General features: G+C 58.8%; 5 protein-coding genes and 1 non-coding gene across 6 annotated transcripts; 2 read left to right on the plus strand and 4 right to left on the minus strand.

Annotated features, from left to right (window-relative positions):
• Nucleotides 1-91: 91 nt before the first annotated feature.
• Nucleotides 92-1965, minus strand: BO94DRAFT_627236 (A1pp-domain-containing protein; the record flags this gene model as incomplete). The annotated part of the gene is made up of 2 exons (XM_025617402.1): nt 92-1905; nt 1953-1965. 2 exons carry the CDS (start codon nt 1963-1965, stop codon nt 92-94), a joined length of 1827 nt encoding a protein of 608 aa, XP_025463841.1.
• Nucleotides 1966-2945: 980 nt separating this feature from the next.
• On the plus strand, nt 2946-4828 carry BO94DRAFT_499626 (aldehyde dehydrogenase family protein). The gene is made up of 2 exons (XM_025609386.1): nt 2946-3370; nt 3429-4828. Exons 1-2 carry the CDS (start codon nt 3037-3039, stop codon nt 4562-4564), a joined length of 1470 nt encoding a protein of 489 aa, XP_025463842.1. The 5' UTR covers nt 2946-3036; the 3' UTR covers nt 4565-4828.
• A 185-nt stretch (nt 4829-5013) lies between these two features.
• On the minus strand, nt 5014-7311 carry BO94DRAFT_559517 (geranylgeranyl pyrophosphate synthase; the record flags this gene model as incomplete). Its single annotated transcript, XM_025614073.1, has 3 exons — nt 5014-6550; nt 6605-6836; nt 6903-7311. The coding sequence occupies 3 exons, from the start codon at nt 7309-7311 to the stop codon at nt 5014-5016; spliced, it is 2178 nt and encodes a 725-aa protein (XP_025463843.1).
• Nucleotides 7312-8720: 1409 nt separating this feature from the next.
• BO94DRAFT_538544 (uncharacterized protein) lies at nt 8721-8940 on the plus strand. The gene has a single exon (XM_025612512.1). It carries the CDS (start codon nt 8769-8771, stop codon nt 8934-8936), a length of 168 nt encoding a protein of 55 aa, XP_025463844.1. The 5' UTR covers nt 8721-8768; the 3' UTR covers nt 8937-8940.
• Nucleotides 8941-9301: 361 nt separating this feature from the next.
• BO94DRAFT_t259 lies at nt 9302-9372 on the minus strand. Its single transcript has one exon. It is a non-coding gene; the product is annotated as a tRNA-Gly (tRNA).
• Nucleotides 9373-10119: 747 nt separating this feature from the next.
• On the minus strand, nt 10120-16583 carry BO94DRAFT_627240 (beta subunit of fatty acid synthase). Its single transcript, XM_025617403.1, has 4 exons — nt 11545-16583; nt 11004-11492; nt 10831-10946; nt 10120-10776 (listed from the first exon to the last, which is right to left on the minus strand). The coding sequence occupies exons 1-4, from the start codon at nt 16547-16549 to the stop codon at nt 10342-10344; spliced, it is 6045 nt and encodes a 2014-aa protein (XP_025463845.1). The 5' UTR covers nt 16550-16583; the 3' UTR covers nt 10120-10341.
• Between the last annotated feature and the right edge of the window lie 48 nt (nt 16584-16631).

The raw sequence follows: 16631 nt of genomic DNA on the forward strand, positions 1-16631 counted from the left end.
TTATGCACTGTGGTAACCCTTAAACATGATATACTCCTGAGCTCTCCTTGGCCGCATCGCAATCCCATATGTACAGTCGGTGGGTTTGTGGCTATTGCATGGGAGCAACAATAGCCCTGACTATATCCTGCAAATCCCCTTCCACGCTGGTGGCCAGCTGCTCAGCCTCCAACTCCCAGGGAACATGCGCCGCATCTCCCAGGCCCGCGCGCACCAGGCGCACTCGGCCCTCGCCCTGCTCCACCAGTTCTTCATTCTCCCATCGCAGCACCCCGGGGGTGGATAGGCCAACGCCCAGCTCGAGAATAACCACGTTCCGTCGCCGATCGGCCAAAAACGACTCTCGGAAGTGATGCCACCGCTCCTCGCCGGATTCAAAAGGCCGCTCGTTGAACCAGTTTCCGGCCCGGACACAGATGGACATTTCTCCCCCACAGAACTGACACGTCGGAATTTTTTCCGCGGCAGTCAGGACCTGGGTTACCGGGTCGAGATGCGGTAGCGCAGCATCCAGGTATGGTGCTGACGGGAAGACGGCATCCGGGCGGCAGTTTTTCAGACATTGGAGAAAGGCGTATTGTCCTTGAGGCGTGGATAGCTGCGTCTCTGGCAGGTCATGGGCGAGGAACATTCCGTCGGCATTGGAAGTCCGGACGTGGACGTGGTCGGAGGCAAAGCTGGAGGCCAGCCATTCCAGAAGAGAGGTATAGAGAGTCGAGCGTGGCCAGCGACGCACCATGGCCAGATGGGTGAAATAGAATCCCCACCGGACGTTCTCCGACGGCCAGTCACGGAGGGTCCTGTCAAAGGTATCGTATAACCGTCGCAGGCGATACTTTTTGAATGCCGGAAAGTGTTTTGTAAATAGGGCAGTCGAGGTGTAGTCCAGCCCGATGGCGGCGGAGATACCCGCACCGCAGCTCACCACGATGGTATCGGCGGCGGCGAGCCAGGCTTTAGCTTGGCTGAGCGAGTCGCCGTGGACTTGGGGCGGAGCAGCGAGGGAGGGAACGGGAGAGTACATTTCCGTCAGTACAAGCTGGTAGATTGCTGTATCGGCGTCGAGAAAGGTGTTGAAGATGATGTTGGTGATGGTGGTGTGAGGGTGACTCTGCAGCCAGCCGATGACGGCTCCCACTGCCAAGGGTGCGGCCTCCTCGACGGGAAAGGCAAACAAACCGGTCGAGATGCCACAGAGAGCGATGGTCTTGTTCTGATCGGATGTCGGGAGGGTTTCCGCGACATCTAAGATGGCCTCGTAGCACTGCTGCAGCTGGTTGCGCTGCTGAGGGGTTGGGGCGGGCTGACCAGCATCGAGCTGGGGACCGACAGTGTGGATGATATATGGTGCTGGTAAACAGTAGCCGGCCGTGGCACACGCCTGGCCAACAGGTAACAAGCGCCGTCCGTGTTTCATGAGACGGAAGCAATCCTCTCGTAGGCGGGGACCGGCACGAGCGTGGATGATGTTGTCGATGCATCGGTGGGCAGGTTGGAAACAGCCGAGCATCTCGCCATTGGCGGCATTGGTGATGGCCGTGACCCCATCCAGGGTAGTGATGTCACCTTGCCAGAGATGGAGGGATGCTGGCAGGGTGGTCGCATCGGCTGCCTCTACGGGAGCCAACGCTGGAATAGAGGCAGCATCGATGAGGACGCGGTGGGCGCGTTCCTCCAGCAGGACCTGCTCGATGTCGTGGAGTAAAGCTGGGTCGAGCGGGTCGCGGGGATGTCGCACACAGAGCAGTTGCTTTATGAGTCGGTACTGGGCCCATGCCTCCATGGACTCGACGGACTCGATGCCATGGTGATGGCCGTGATGGTGGCACGAGTGTCGCTGCGACTGGAAGTACGGGGAATCGCCCAACAGGGCTTGCAGGACGGACAAAATGCACCCGGTCATGGCTGCAACAGGATATCAGAATCAGAACAGCAATCCGCTATGGCTGCACAAGTGGAAAGCATTTTGACGCCTTTTATCAAATGGGGGCTGGTCGCACTTGTATGAGAAGAATGACCCCTTTGCATGCAAATGCCCCCATCCAAACTGTTTGAGAGGTTTGTGCTGTTTACACCAGGAGAGGCAGCCAATCAGCAGCAGCGCATTGTTTTGCACTGTTTGTGCGGGTGGGCCCGACTTGAAAGGTGGGGTTTGCATCACCGATTTGCATTTTGCATCTTTGCAATGTTTGGATACTTGGCAGTGACACCCAAATGCCGAGGCATCTCCCGTCCTGTTGGCCAGTTGGCAATCATCACACCACTTCCATGAAGACTGTTTCACAGCCATGCGGTACTTGTATCCATCGAATCAGAACTCCTCATCATCCAAGCAAGTCTGGTGGAAATACGATTCCGTCTCACGCCGTCATGGCCCAGACCTCGCCGGAAGCCAGCGGAAATGTCGTGTCTGTTGACATCATTTCCCCTCTCGACGCAGGCAGTCGATTCCAGCTGCAACCTCATCCAACTGCCACCTGACCAGACCCTGAACAGGGGTAGGTATCACACCAATCATCCCGGATGACCCGCCAGTATGTCCAGCGGGCCCTAAGTGCCTTCCAGAACACCACAAACCGGGATCGGGTGGGGAGGCCGAGAAGTGGAGACGAGTCAGCAGAAGTTTAATGACAGGCACCATTGAGCAATCCTTCAATGTCATCCAGGTGGGCTCAGGCCCAGCACTGACCCGCCAATGGACTGGAAAGGGCGATGTGTTCGATGAAGCCCTTGGCGTGCACCCCTCCTTAAACGAGCAGGCCAAGCAGAGGAAAGCATCTCCATGCTGACACGCCATGACAACATCCAGTGCAACAAAAGCAATCTCGGATTGATCCACGGGTGGAGGACGTGCGACACGAATCCTGCGTCTCTTCTGATAGGAGCGATCGGCTACACCAACGACTAGTGCAGATCCTCGTGCTACACTCCCCATCCACCATGACCCTATATCAATCCGCCGGGCTTCTGCTCTACCATGCTGCTTGATCTTCCAGCACTCAGCTCTTATTTTTTTTGTATTCTACCACTACAGCCATGACTGAATCATCCTCTCAGCATCCCGGCAAGCCCGAGGTCATCGAGAATCGTCTATATATCAACGGAGAGTTCGTCCCGTCCCAATCCGGGGCCCAGTTTGATCTCTACAACCCTGCCACCGAAGCCCACAGTGCCTCTGTCTACGAGGCTGGTCCAGAGGATGTCGACCTCGCCGTCGCCGCCGCCAAAGCTGCCTTCCCAGCGTGGTCCGAACTCGGCGCTCTACAACGTGCCCACTACCTGGAGAAATGGGCCGACAACATGGAGAAATGCATGCCGGAGATGTACTACCTCGATGCCATCTGCATGGGCAAACCCGTCAATCACGATTGTAACACCTCCCCTCTTCTCTCCTCTCTCAATCTGAAAAACCACGCTCACTTCCCCAGTCTTCGGCAGTCTAGTCCCCATCATCACACGCACCTTCGCCGCCAAAGCCCTCGACATCACCGGCGACTCCTCCCTCAACACCCCCGACTTCATGAACATCACCCTGCGCCAACCCTACGGCGTCTGCGGCGCCATCATCCCCTGGAACGGACCCGTGCCCACCATGATCATGAAAGTCGGCGCGGCCCTCATCACCGGCAACACCATCGTGGTCAAGACCTCCGAAAAAGCCCCTCTCAGCTGTCTCGTGGCCGCCCGCTGCGCCCACGAAGCCGGCATCCCCCCCGGCGTCCTCAACATCCTCAGCGGCCACGGTCAGCCCTGTGGCGAAGCCATCGCCCGCCACATGGACATCCGCAAGATCTCCTTCACAGGGTCCACCGCCACCGGCCGCGCCATCCAACGCATGGCCGCCGAATCCAACCTCAAGAGCGTGACCCTGGAACTCGGGGGCAAATCCCCTCTCGTCATCTGGGACGACGCCGACCTCTCCAAGGCCGTCCCCGCCGCGGCCCGCTCCATCCTGGCCAACACGGGGCAAGTCTGCATCGCCAGCTCCCGCATCTACGTGCACAGCTCCATCGCCTCGCAATTCCTCTCCCTTCTCACAGCCACCATGACCTCCCTCGGTGCAAGCGGCGACCCCCTCGACCCCACCACCACCCGCGGACCCCAAGCCGATGCCGCCCAATTTGCCCGCGTCCAATCCTACCTCCAACTCGCCCGAGACGAAAACATCCCCATCCACCTCGGCGGTAACCCCGAACCCAAACCAGGCTTCTTCATCCAACCCACCATCCTAACCGACGTGCCCGAATCCTCAAAACTCCTCAAAGAAGAAATCTTCGGCCCCGTGGTAATCGTAAACACCTTCACCGACGAAGACGACGTAATGGCCCGCGCTAACGATACCGAGTACGGGCTGTACGCGAGCGTCTATACACGGGATCTATCCCGGGCGATGCGCGCAGCGAAGCGGTTCGAGGCCGGCAGTGTGTGTATTAATTGTACGGGGCCGACAATGGCGCTGGATATGCCGTTTGGGGGGTGGAAGGCCAGTGGGCAGGGGAGGGAGTTGAGTCGGTATGCGACGGATTATTGGACCGAGTTGAAGTCGGTGTTTATTGCGTTGTAGGTTGATTTTTGGTGGGTGGGGTGGGTTTGGGATGGACATTGCTATGGGAGTTTATAGTTAATTATGCTTGGACTTATGTTATTGTTTATGTATGTTTGGGTTAAGAGAGGATGGGGTTAGGGTAGGGGGCCAAAGTACCTACCACTGGACAAAAGTACCACCTTATGGCACCACCGAGAATACTTAGTAGTCTGAGAATAGTCTAGCCAATGGCATGATGCATTATGACTACTACTACAACACCATGTACGGACTACAGATGGTATAAGTAAGATCAAATCAGGCATAGAATCATTCATTAATCATCACACATGGCTAGCCCTCATAACATTACATCAAGGAAAGTCTCGTCAATCATCACAACGCCAAACCCAAACCAAAGGGAGAAAGAAAAGGAAAAGTAGACATTAGGGAAACAAGGAACGTTGTGTCATCATCATCAGATCAATTTACAATTGATCCGGCGCCGGCACCTCGCCTAGCGACTTCACCACCGCGCGCAAAGCCGGGTTGACCTCCTCGGCGGCCGTCTCGAGCTCGCTCAGTGCGTTCAGGGCTTCGCGGCCGAGCTGTCGGATCAGGTCGTATGTCGCCTGCAAGGCACCCGTCTGCTGTACCAGGGACACGATCTGTCGCTTGCTTTCGATGGGTAGCACCGCGCCGGCTTGCTTCTGACGGAAGATGCCGAAGATGATGGCCCGTCCGGCCGGGTCCATGTTGCAGGCCCGAACAATCGGGTAGGTGACCTTGCCCTGGTCGAGGTCTTCGCCGAAGGACCGGGCGCTGGAGTCCAGGAGACCCAGGTACTCGTGACGGATCTGTGACAGGCGGCCCAGGACCTTGGCGAAGGGTTCGAAGTCCAGAGTGGACCCGCCCATGCTGGCGGCCTGCATGAGACGAGTCAGCAGGCGGAAGCTGGAACCGGCCTTTTGGTCGACCATGGCCAGGTACTCGCTCTCGCCGGGGCAGTGGGTGGAGAAGCGCCAGTTGAGTTCCCAGGACTGGCCGACAAAGTGGGCCTCGAGTTCTTGCAGCAGGCCATCGAGCATGCCAGGGCAGTTGAGGCTGGTGAGGATCTTGGCGGCGCGGACGAACATGTAGGCGGCGCTGTTCATGCACTGTGCCGGGCCGTAGACCAAGTGGGCCGGGGTGCGTGCATCACGCAGGACGGCCTGGTCCTGGACGTCGGCCAGCATGAGGGTGGAGTCCTGCAGCTCGGTGATGACCTGCTTGATGAAGGACAGCGGGCGGTTGGGGACCTGCAGCCAGGCGTTGAGGGCCGTGAGGAGGTCGGTCTGCAGGGTGCTGACGGCGATGGTGCGGGCGTAGCTGGTGGGGGCGAGTAGGGCTGAAGTGTCCAGCTGCACCTCGGGGGATTCTTCTTCGGGGGCCAGAGGCGTCCAGACGGCCACTTCGACCGCTTCTTCGCTCTCGGGCTGCTGCACTTCCTCGGCCTCCTCTTCTTCCTCTTCCTCTTCTTCCTCGTCATCGTCATCATCTTCGGTGTCGTCCTCGGAGGAAGACTCTTCCTCGTCGGACCCGTCTTCTTCGGTTGCCTCTTCCTCCTCTTCGCTCTCCTCGACGGTGTCTGGGATGGCGTAGCGGGGAGCGTTCTTGCACCAGTAGTGGATACCGGCCAGGGACGAGCCCAGGACTTCCATCCACTTGCGGAGCTGGGGAGCCAGGTCGGAGTTGGCCTGGTAGAGGGCCTCGCGGCGACGGACAAACTCGTGCTCGTTGTCGATGATCAGCTGCTTGGCCTTGGCCTTGGCATCGTCCTCGGACATGTTCTGGTGTTCCATGAGGAAGAGGATGACGTTGGCGACGGGGCGCTTCTTCGAGATGCGCTTCTCCTTGGGCCAGCTGTAGTAGTCGTTGGTGAAGAACATGGTGCGCTCGGCGGCATCGAGTGCATCGCGCACGACGGCCTGGTCCTCCTTGCCGAGGCGGGTGCCGTGTGCGAAGCCCATCAGGGTCCAGTAGACGCTGGCATGATGGTTAGCTATTGAACACTTGTAGAATTCTAGGCACAGCACTTACTCAATGCCCGCATTGAGGCGTCTCCGGGCGACATAGTCATCAAGGTTGGCGCAGTTCTCGGCCGTAGGGACCTCCGGGGTGACCAGCCAGTTGCTGCGGTAGCAGTCGATGATCTCGTGGCCGTCCTTGTCCTTCTCGGACAGCTCGGACATGGCCTTTTCCAGTAGCTTCTTCCGGGCTTCGACTCGGGGGGATTCGACCGGCTCGTCGGGCTTCTCTGCCGGGGCTTTGCCTTTTTGTTTGTCTTATACGTCAGCGGCGCGTCGGGGGGTAAGAAGGGGGACGTGGAGGAACATACCATCATGCAGACTGCCGAGTTCGGTAAGGTAGGCCACGGTCTCGAGGCGCTCAGGAAGACATTCGGGGTAGAGGAAGCTGGCGTAGTTGCCGACGGGGGAAGAGAGGTAGCTGGTCTGGGGCTCGTCGGAGTTGAGGGCGGCCGTCAGGTCCTGGACAAAGCGATCGCTACCGCGCTGGGCGACATGGTCGTATTTGTGAATGCGGGGGGTGAGGGTGGTGAAGCACTCCTTCAGGTGCTCGTCATCCTCGGGCAGGGGCTGGGAATAACCCCAGACCTCGACGGGCTCGTTGGCTGTGGGAGTCTCCGAGGCCGGTTCGGACTGCGCGGCGGACAGGACTTGGTTGATAGTGCTTCCCCTGCTGCGTCGCCTCTTATGGGACAGGATATGGGAGTACTGCTTGAACATTGGTGGAGGATAGACCGACGACCACGATCAAACAGAAAGATAAAAAATATAAGTAGAAGTGATGATACAGGACCTGCAACGCGGGTCACACAGGGTTCACAACGCGATCGACGCGAGAAGAGATGGGGGGGAGGAAGGAAGAGAGAGAAGAGCAGCGACAATGATGAGCCGGACGGGGTCTTTAATAGCAGTGGGATGGCGGGCTTTGCGAGGATCCCCTCCGAGTGGTATGGGTGAAAAAGTTCGCGGCGGGCGTCATGGCATGACAAAATTTTCTCTTATCGAAGGGCAGCATGGACCTCCCGGTGGTGCAAACGGCGTCGCCTTGGAGCTGCAGAGAGGCCGGGATGCGAGCTAAGCATGGTGAAAGCTGATGATTGGGCGCATCACTGCAGCTGTTGTGCGGCTACAGCAGTTCGTGGGTCCGCCGGAGTCTGATTACTGTGCTTTAGTGTTGGTTAGGGCTTTTAGCTTCATCGTCGCTTGCCCGAGTGGATCGCCGTGCGTCCTCACCGCTTCATCCACGACTCGCCCCAATCCTTTCTCATTGGACCAACACATGTCCACCCTTTGCGATGGGGAGGACAATGACGATGTTGTTTGCTTGGGAGGGGGTGAGAATGACTGCCCGCCGCGGGGGCGACGGTGGTTTTTTTTTTTCTTTCGTTCTTTCGGGCGAAAGTAGGTTCACGAGGTGAATGGTGGCAGTCGCAAGGATTATCCTTCCAGGTGGCTGGAGTTACACAGCAGCGCGGGTGCTGCAGCGGACAGTTGAGCTGCAGGTGTGAACAAAGAAGGGGATAAGAGGGGTTGATATTGCGATATGGACTAGATACTACTACAGAGTACGGAGTAGATAGGAGGTATCTACAGCAGCAATGAAGGCAGCAATAGCAGCAACCGCAGCATCATTACAACGGCCCCACCTACCCGAGTCGGAGAAACACAAACATCCTGGAATGATCGCGATCGCGGGTCCAGCACGGTTGGGATCAGTAAGGACACGGCTGGGGACCGTTGCCCAGTGCTACCATCTCGGCACTTGGGAGTCATGTCGGTATGGTGCGATGTTTGCAGCTTTCCCTATTTTCTAGGGGCCATATCCTAGTGATATTGCTGCTTCAAAGGAATGACATTCCAGTTGTTGTTCTGCTGCCCTTCGGCTGGGCACCGACAAAAGTCTATACGGGTTTAGGTTTAGCACCCCTCCAACCCTGGGCTGTAGACAGACTTTCTCCTAGGCGATCACCAACCAGCCCGCCCGATAACCAGCGACAATCTCTGCATCCATCCATCGATGCTCGGACCAAGAGGGTCCTCATCCTCCAGAGATAGCATCACTTTTTCCCTCTTTTTTACCCAGAGTGGGTAACTGTAGTGGTCAACTGTCAATTCCAGTGGGCCACAAGCCATGGTTAATTCTCCGTCGGGGCTCCCATTGGGCCGAGCTGTTGATCATGGCCGTCCATTGGATTTGGCACGCCTTCCCTGCTATGATCCTTCTCGTCGTTGCTTTGCTTCCTTGCCTGCCCCTCCGACAGAATTTGAAGTTGCCCGTTGGAGACTTGGGCGCTTGGGATCTCCTCCACGGCACTGACCCAGCAGATCCCGCATCCATTGCGTAGAAGCATCCCTTCTGGGTTAGTGGTATCAACCCCGGTGGCCAATGTGAAGCTGCCAACGAAAACCGCCAGATAGGTAAAAGCTAGTCGCTGACCTCTTATCGGGATGGTCCTGGTTGAGACATGGTTAGCCGAAAGCAGTAGTCCATGTCGGAATCTTGGTCACTTGATCGCTACCTCGAGGAAGGCCATGGAAAAGCCGTGGTGGAAGATAGTCCCGTGAGTGGGGAAACAGGATGCAGCTGCAGCGGTGGGTTGGGATCGGCAGGCCCGAGGTGCAGGGCGACTGGATGCCTCGGTGGATATGGATATTTATGGACGAGATGATGCAAAAAAAGAATTGGAAAAATGTAGTGATGAAAAAGAAGTGCATCATCCGTGAATCGAACACGGGCCTCATCGATGGCAACGATGAATTCTACCACTAGACCAATGATGCTGGTGATTGTGAAGTAGATCTAAATTTGGACTTATTAAGGGGTGAATAACATACACTAGCCGCCAATCAGAATGGCCGGCATCCCACTTGCCTCTATGACCATGAATTGATATTCTGGGTTTCCTCGGTCATAATACAGAGTATCATCTGAGTTGTAAATTTCTGTGCTGTCAAGCGCTGCTTTTGTATGCTGTCGATGTATACACTACGATATCTTATGATTTGTTTGAGGCTGGCGGTTCCGCGTCAGATGGACGAGATATATATATGATGGTGGCTGATGCAAATGACATAGCCATGTCAGTCATGGATTGGAATTATACCAGATTGAATACCAATACAGATGACTAGTTTGAGCCAACTAATCACCAATATTGGAATAACACGGAATGGGTCATATAGTCGACATAGAGTAAGAAACAATGGCACTGCAGAGTTAGATCACGTGACACTAGGGATCTATACAACAGCAAGATCTCCAAAAGAATAATTTCAACAACACCGTGCGTGCAGCAGTCCGCATTAGTCCCCAATATACGTATATCTATGCCAAGTAACCAGGGAAGGTACGGTTATTCTAATGAGCTTTATGAGTAAATGCGACCGACCGAGAAAACAGGGTTCCAGCCAGATATCAGACATAGCAAATGGAAGACTCAACATCACCTGTTGGGATATCTTCTACATTCTACTTGTACAATAGGAATAAATCTCTTCTGGCGTACGGGCTAGCAGCATTGACATCTTGGTATCAGAAGTTCACTGTATTGATATAATAACTATCACCCATATCCAAATCAGGCAACTATGCCCTGCCCATGACAAACAATACAAAGAAGACAAATCAAGACAACACAACACGCAAATCAGCGACCAAGAAAAGCACACAAATAAATCATCAAACAATCTATCATATACACATGTCATCTCATCTCACTCCCGATGGATCGATCAACCACTCCAGACTACCTATGTAGCCAACACCTCCCCCAAAATCGGACTCTGCGTCAACCCATACACCCCCTCAATATACTCGCGACTCAACGAGAACGGCGTCCCCATGACGTTAGGAATCCACTTGCCCACCAACTTCAACGGATCCACCTCCGTCTTGGGAATCCGCTCCTCCAGGAAATTGCGATACGACGCGACTCCCGGACGCAGATGCGCCGAATGGAACGGCACATCGATACCCTGCAGCGGGATCGTAGCCAGACTGCGTTTCAGTGCCACGGGGGTGGGCAGTTGACGCGCCGCCGAGATGCATCGCTGAACTAACTTGGTTGATTCCAAATCGGCGTTGTCGCCGGCAGGTGCGTCGGTGAATTCGCGCGCCAGAGCAGCTCCGGTTGGAGATCGGGCAATGGTGTCGGTGATGGCGGCTAGGGCGTGCAGGTTTTCGAGCTTATATCTTTATCAGCCACATTCAAGATATAAATTTGATGGTAGGGGACTCACCGTTCCGGCACACACATACTGCTCGCCCTCGACGTTGAAGTTGACAATTTCCAGCAGGGCGTTCGTCGAGGTGGCGATCTGGGATACAATCTGGCGCAGGGCCTTTTCTGAGAAGACTGCACAGATTATTAGCACCGCTCAATGAGGTAGAAAGGGATGGGGTGGATACTCACATTTACCCACACGAGCCGGGTTGACAGCCGCCATGGAAAAGTTCGTACGGCCCTGGTCATCACGCTCAATGGCCACCTGCATCGCCAATCCACGGTAGAACACCACGCGCAGCAGATCCGTGAAGGGCATGAACTCGCCAAACGACGCCAACGCGCCGTACTCGCCCAGCGAGTGACCGGCAAACGCGGCATCCTGTTGCACGACGCCCCGGTGACGGAGGTCCTCCACGGCGGCGCGCTCCAGCAGCAGCACCAAGGGCTGGGCGAACTGCGTCGAGAAGACCAATCCGCGGGGGTCAGCAAAGGTGTATGAGGTGGAGGTCGGGGTCAGTTCGGGCAGGATGGGCTCCTTGACCACCGTGCCGTCCGGACGGTATGCGTCAATGGTCATGGCCATGTAGTTGGCCTTGATCTGGCGACCGCGTTTGCCTCGGAAGTGCACCGTGAGGGCTGTAGGGTTCTGGCGGACGAGCTCGAGGACGGACCATCCTGGAAGATTGTTAGCTTGGGTTGATTGGGAGGGGGGGAATGGGGTATTTACCATAAGTCTCGACGAAGAACTTGTCTGCTGCATCCCAGATGGCCCGGGCAGCCGCGCTGGACTTGTACAGGCTCTGGCCCATGCCAGGAGACTGACTGCCCTGGCCGGTGAAGACGTACACTGTCGACGGTTGATCGACCTCAGCCTCGGCCTGGATGACAGCCTCGTCGGTGCCGGCCTTGACGGCGGTGATCTTCAACACCAACCGACCCTCGATCATGGCGACGTGCTGGACGCGCACCTCCAGCTGGTCGTTGGGGAGCACCATGCCGACGAAGGAGCAGGCCCAGCTGCGGAAGCGGGTGATGTCGCCCTGGGCGGCGCAGCGTTCGGCCACGGCGCGCACCACAGCGGAGGTGTACATGCCGTGGGTGATGGTGCCGGGTAGTTCGACGTACTGGGCAAACACGGAGGAGATATGGATGGGGTTGAAGTCCTTGGAGAAGGTGCTGTAGGCCGTGTTGGTGACGGGGATCTGGACGCTCTCCGAGGTCTGGTTCAGCTCCATGGCGACGTCGAGGGTCTTGCGGGCCACCAGAGGCTGACCGCGACGACGCAGGAAGTCCGACACCGGGTTGGCCTTGCAGTCCTGGGCGTTGAACGAAACGCGACCGATGGGCGTCTGCTTGCCGTTCCATGACAGCAGGGACACGGTGCCGCTGGTCTGCAGCGTTTTGAAGGTGGTCTGGTCCTTCCACTCGTTGTATGTCTCCAGCTGGAAGCACAGGGTCTTGCCGACCAGCTTGGTCTCGGCGTCGTCGAGCTGGAGCCACGGGCGCGACTGGAGCAGGGCTTCGTCGACGGGGTTGGCCACTTCAAGCTGGGTTACGGGCTCGGTGATGCGCTCGAAGCACGAGGCATAGTCGGTGTAGGTGCCGCGCATGAAGAAGTTGGCCGTGACATACGCGATGGGCTCGCCGGCGCGCTCGATGGTGGCCTTGACCACGATGGACTTGCCGGTGGGCTCGATGACAATGGCCTGGATCTGGGAGCTGGAGCGCAGCACATCTCCGATCTGGAACGGCTCGGCGGAGGGCACATACTCGATGTCGTTGGAGAGGTGCACCAGACGAAGGAGATCACCATCGACGCCGGTGCAGATGAGCGGCTCGACCAGCGGCTCCCAGGCAATCACAATGGCAATGTCCATGGGGAGGGCTGTGGGGCGGATGCCCGTGGGGGTGAGACCCAGGGTCTGGTACATGTCGGCGAGGAGGGCGCTGGTGAGAGTCACCTTGGGGCCCTGGAAGGTGGCGTGGATGTCCTGGGTGGCATTCGCGCCATCGCCGAGCCACAGGTTGCGGTAGAAGTCCTTGATGCGGTCGTTGCGTCCGTCGACGAGTTCCTCCAGGGCCGGGGACAGTCCGGAAGAGAGCGCCTTGTACTTGAGAGCCAGCACGGCGGGGGCGGCCGTGAATCCCCCGGGCTGATGCAGGTCCACGGCGATGTGCTTGGTGCTGGCGTCGTAGTGAATGCTGACCACTGCATGCTCGGTACTGCTCTCGCACAGGACGACGCGCTGCTCGGCGTGGTCGACCACCAGTTTCTGGCCCGGCTTGACAGCCAGGATGTCCCGGAAGGGGTTCTTCTTGCGGATGCCAGAGCGGATGATGGTGGGAGTCTCGAGCAGATCGCGCACCCAGCCAAAGGAGCTGGCTGTGAGCAGGTCCAATGAGCTCACCTCCTCCTGGGCATGGAAGGTCTGCGTGACGGCCGCGTTGTCGGCCAGCGGAGACGTGGCGGTCGCCACGGCGACTTGGGGCACCTTCTGCAAATCACCCTGGTAGAAGTCCTGCAGGGCCGAGTGGGTGTGGAAGGCGGCGATGCCGTCGAGGATCTCCTGCGCCGATTCGTCCTTGGTGCCGGCATAGCGAACCGCCACAGGGCCATGCAGGATACAAACCCGCTCGGGATCCTGGCCCACCACGGCCTCAATGTCCTCGGACTGCCACAGCGAGTCTTTCTTGAACCAGGTCTCGAAATTCTCGTCCAGCGCCGGCACGAAGGGCACGGGCTTCTGGCCGCGCGCCTGACAGCGACGGAGGAAGAACGCGGCATCATCGGGATGCAAGCGTTGCGAGGTCGCGACGGAAGCCTTAAAGCCCAGCGTCTGCAGGAAGACCTTGGGGGTGGCCAGCAGAGCCAGATCCAGGTCCACCTCCGGGGCCACCCGTTCGAGGGTGCGCAGGGCAAAGTCCGAGGCCAGACGCTGGTAAGAGGGATGGATCCAGCGCTGCTGGTGGGACACATACATCAGCTCGACCAGACGCGTCAACACCCCGGCGTAGGTCATATCCGCCAGATCGGCCGGCTGGCCCTTGGCATCCTGGCCGAACCAGGGTTTGGCGTAGTCCTTGTTCAAGCGGGTGATGATCTCCGTCTTTCGCTTGGCCAGTTCCTCGACCATCTTGGGCCGGGGGTGCTTGAACAGGGTCTGGTCAAAGTCGGCCCACAGCCGGACTCCGCGCGTCGCCAGCTTGTGGATGGGCTGGCCCATTTCGGACCGCACCGTGATGATCCCGCCGGCGCTGCCCTTGTAACTCTTCTCCCAATCCTCGTCGGGCACGCCGGGCGTGTTGGCGATGAGCTGCTTCACGGCCGGGCTGGTGTGGGCCTCACGGCAGAGCATCATGCGACTGCCCAGCAGGATGCCGTCAAAGGGCATGGCGGGATATCCGCGGGCCACAGACCACTGCCCGGACAGGTAGGGATAGGTGTCTTCGCCCCCGCCGAAGCCACTGCCGGCGATGAGGTGGATGTTGTCGCGCTTGCGGATCTCCGAGTAGGCGGCCAGGATGGGTGCGTGGAAGTCCTCGTACGAGTGATGGCCACCACCGCGACCACCCGTCCACTGCAGACCGATGGGGAACGTCGGGCGGTCATCCGCAATCTGCAGCACAGCCTGGATGGCATCGACGGATCCCGGCTTGAAGGAGATGTGCTTGATGCCGAGGTCGTCGATGTACTCGCGGGCGACCTCGAGCGAGGGCACACCGGCTCCGATGGTGAGGCCGTCGATGGGCACGCCCTTCCGGATGAGCTTCTTGATGAGCCGGGTCTGCCAGGCAATGGCCTTGGGGTTGACATAGATGAGGTTGCAGGTGATGCCGCGACCCGCGGGGATGCTGGCGGCGATCTTCTCGATGGCGATGCGCATCTCGTCCTCGGTGTGGTAGCCACCTCCCGCCAGCTCGATAAAGTAGCCGGCGTTCATGACGGCGGCCACGAGGTCCCACGGCACGGTGGTCGGGGTCATGCCCGCAGTGATGATTGGAGGGACCTGTAACAGACGACTGAGCTTTGTGTCGAGGATGAGCCGGCCGTTGGCCGTCTGCACCAGACGGGGCTGGTAGGCCTCTGCCCATGAGGGCTGAGCCGGGCGCAGGGTGGCGGCAAACAGATCAGCCTGGCCGGAGACTTCAGCACTCGAGGGCTTGATCTCGCTGCCCGCGATGATCTGCTGGCCGTAGCCCTGACGAATCTGCTTGACCAGCTCGCTGAGCCGTCCCGCCCCGAGAACAATATAGTGGGAGGTGGCCGCATCGGCCAGGAGCACGGGGAAGTCAACCGGCTCGGTGGTGATGGCGTCCACAAGGGCATCGATGACGTTGGCCTGAGGGTTGGCGCGCAGATCCGCGCCCGTGGCTGTGTGCAGGACGGGCACCTGCAGCTGCTCCGCGGTGAAGGTGTGGCTGGCCAGACGCGCCTTGATGCGCTGAGAGGCTGCCTGCAGGTAGGGAGTGTGGAAGGGGGTGCTGATGGGGAGGAAGGAGTGGGAGACGACGGGCTTGCGCTGGCTGAAGGGGATGCGCGTCTGATCCTTCTCGCCGGCCGCCTGCAGCTCAGCCAGAATCTGACTGAGACCGCAGAGCGACGCCGCCGGGCCGGCCACGATGTGGTTGGTGCGGGCGTTGATGAGGGCCACATGCAGCTGGCGGTCCTGGGGGAGTACCTGGTTGCACTGTGCCAGGATCTTGTCGAGCCCGGGACGCTCGAGCCCGCGGACCGAGAGCATGGGAGACGGCATGCCGTGGCCTTCCTCCTTGGTCTCGGCGATGAGTTCGGGCGCAATGAACAGCTTGGGAGCATCCAGATGGCTCTCGAAGCCGATCCAGAACAACAGCTCCACTGCCAGCCGGGCGTTCTCGTAAAACGAGGCCCAGGAGTCGGCCCGGGCAACAGCAGCCGCGATCACAATGCCCTGCGAGTGACCGGAGACGGCGTACAGAGAGGCCGCGACCTGTCCGGGGGTCTGGCCCAGGACGGTGCAAATGACGGCATAGTGGGCGAGGTCGAATAGACCCAAGATAGGTAGACTCACTGGGGCGGCGCTGACGAAGTCCTCACTGAGGGTCCCGCCGGCGAGCCAGGCGTCGAGGTCGATGGAACGGCCGTGGAAGTAGGACTGGGTGTCGGGCCGTTGCGAAAGGGAAGCCAGCACCGGGCCACATTCTTGGATGAGCTGCGTGAGGATGGAGCGGTAGGTGGTGTACAGCGAGCGCAGTTCACGCACGCAGGACGGGTTGGCGGTGCCCTGGCCTCCGAAGATGGTGGTGACGCGAGAGGCGCCGGCCTGGGCGGATTGGAACAAGGCGCTACGAGGGCTGAACGAGGGCTTGTCGGTATAGGCCACGGCGGCATAGTAGTCGCTGAGGGCAGCCTTTTTGGTGCCCAGTGGGTCGGACAAGGCCGTCACGGCCGTGTGGATGTCGGAGCCCTGCAGGTACTGCGACTCAAAGGCCTGCAAGACCGCCTGCACAGCGGGGACAGGAGTCTTCTGGCCGGCGAGGTGGCCGAGGAACTGCAGCACGAGGGTGATGGGCGAGGAACTGTCGTCGGTCAAGGAAGCCAGCCAGCTGGCGCGGTAGGGCTGCAGCGTCGCGGCAACGGCAGCACCGACAGGCAGCGTGGCGGTGATCTCTCCCTGCTCCAGGGAAAAGGCCACAGGGGACCCGTCCGCAGCGGGCGCAGGGGAGGCAATGAGGTGTTCTTTCGTCGCAGTCATGATGGGTGTGTGACTAGGGCGACATTTGGTCGGGATAGACGACCGTGGAGAGGGAACAAAACGAGCAAAAGACGTCTCCTGG

Source organism: Aspergillus sclerotioniger, assembly GCF_003184525.1.
Source record: "Aspergillus sclerotioniger CBS 115572 chromosome Unknown BO94scaffold_29, whole genome shotgun sequence".
NCBI classification, from domain to species: Eukaryota; Fungi; Ascomycota; class Eurotiomycetes; order Eurotiales; family Aspergillaceae; genus Aspergillus; species Aspergillus sclerotioniger.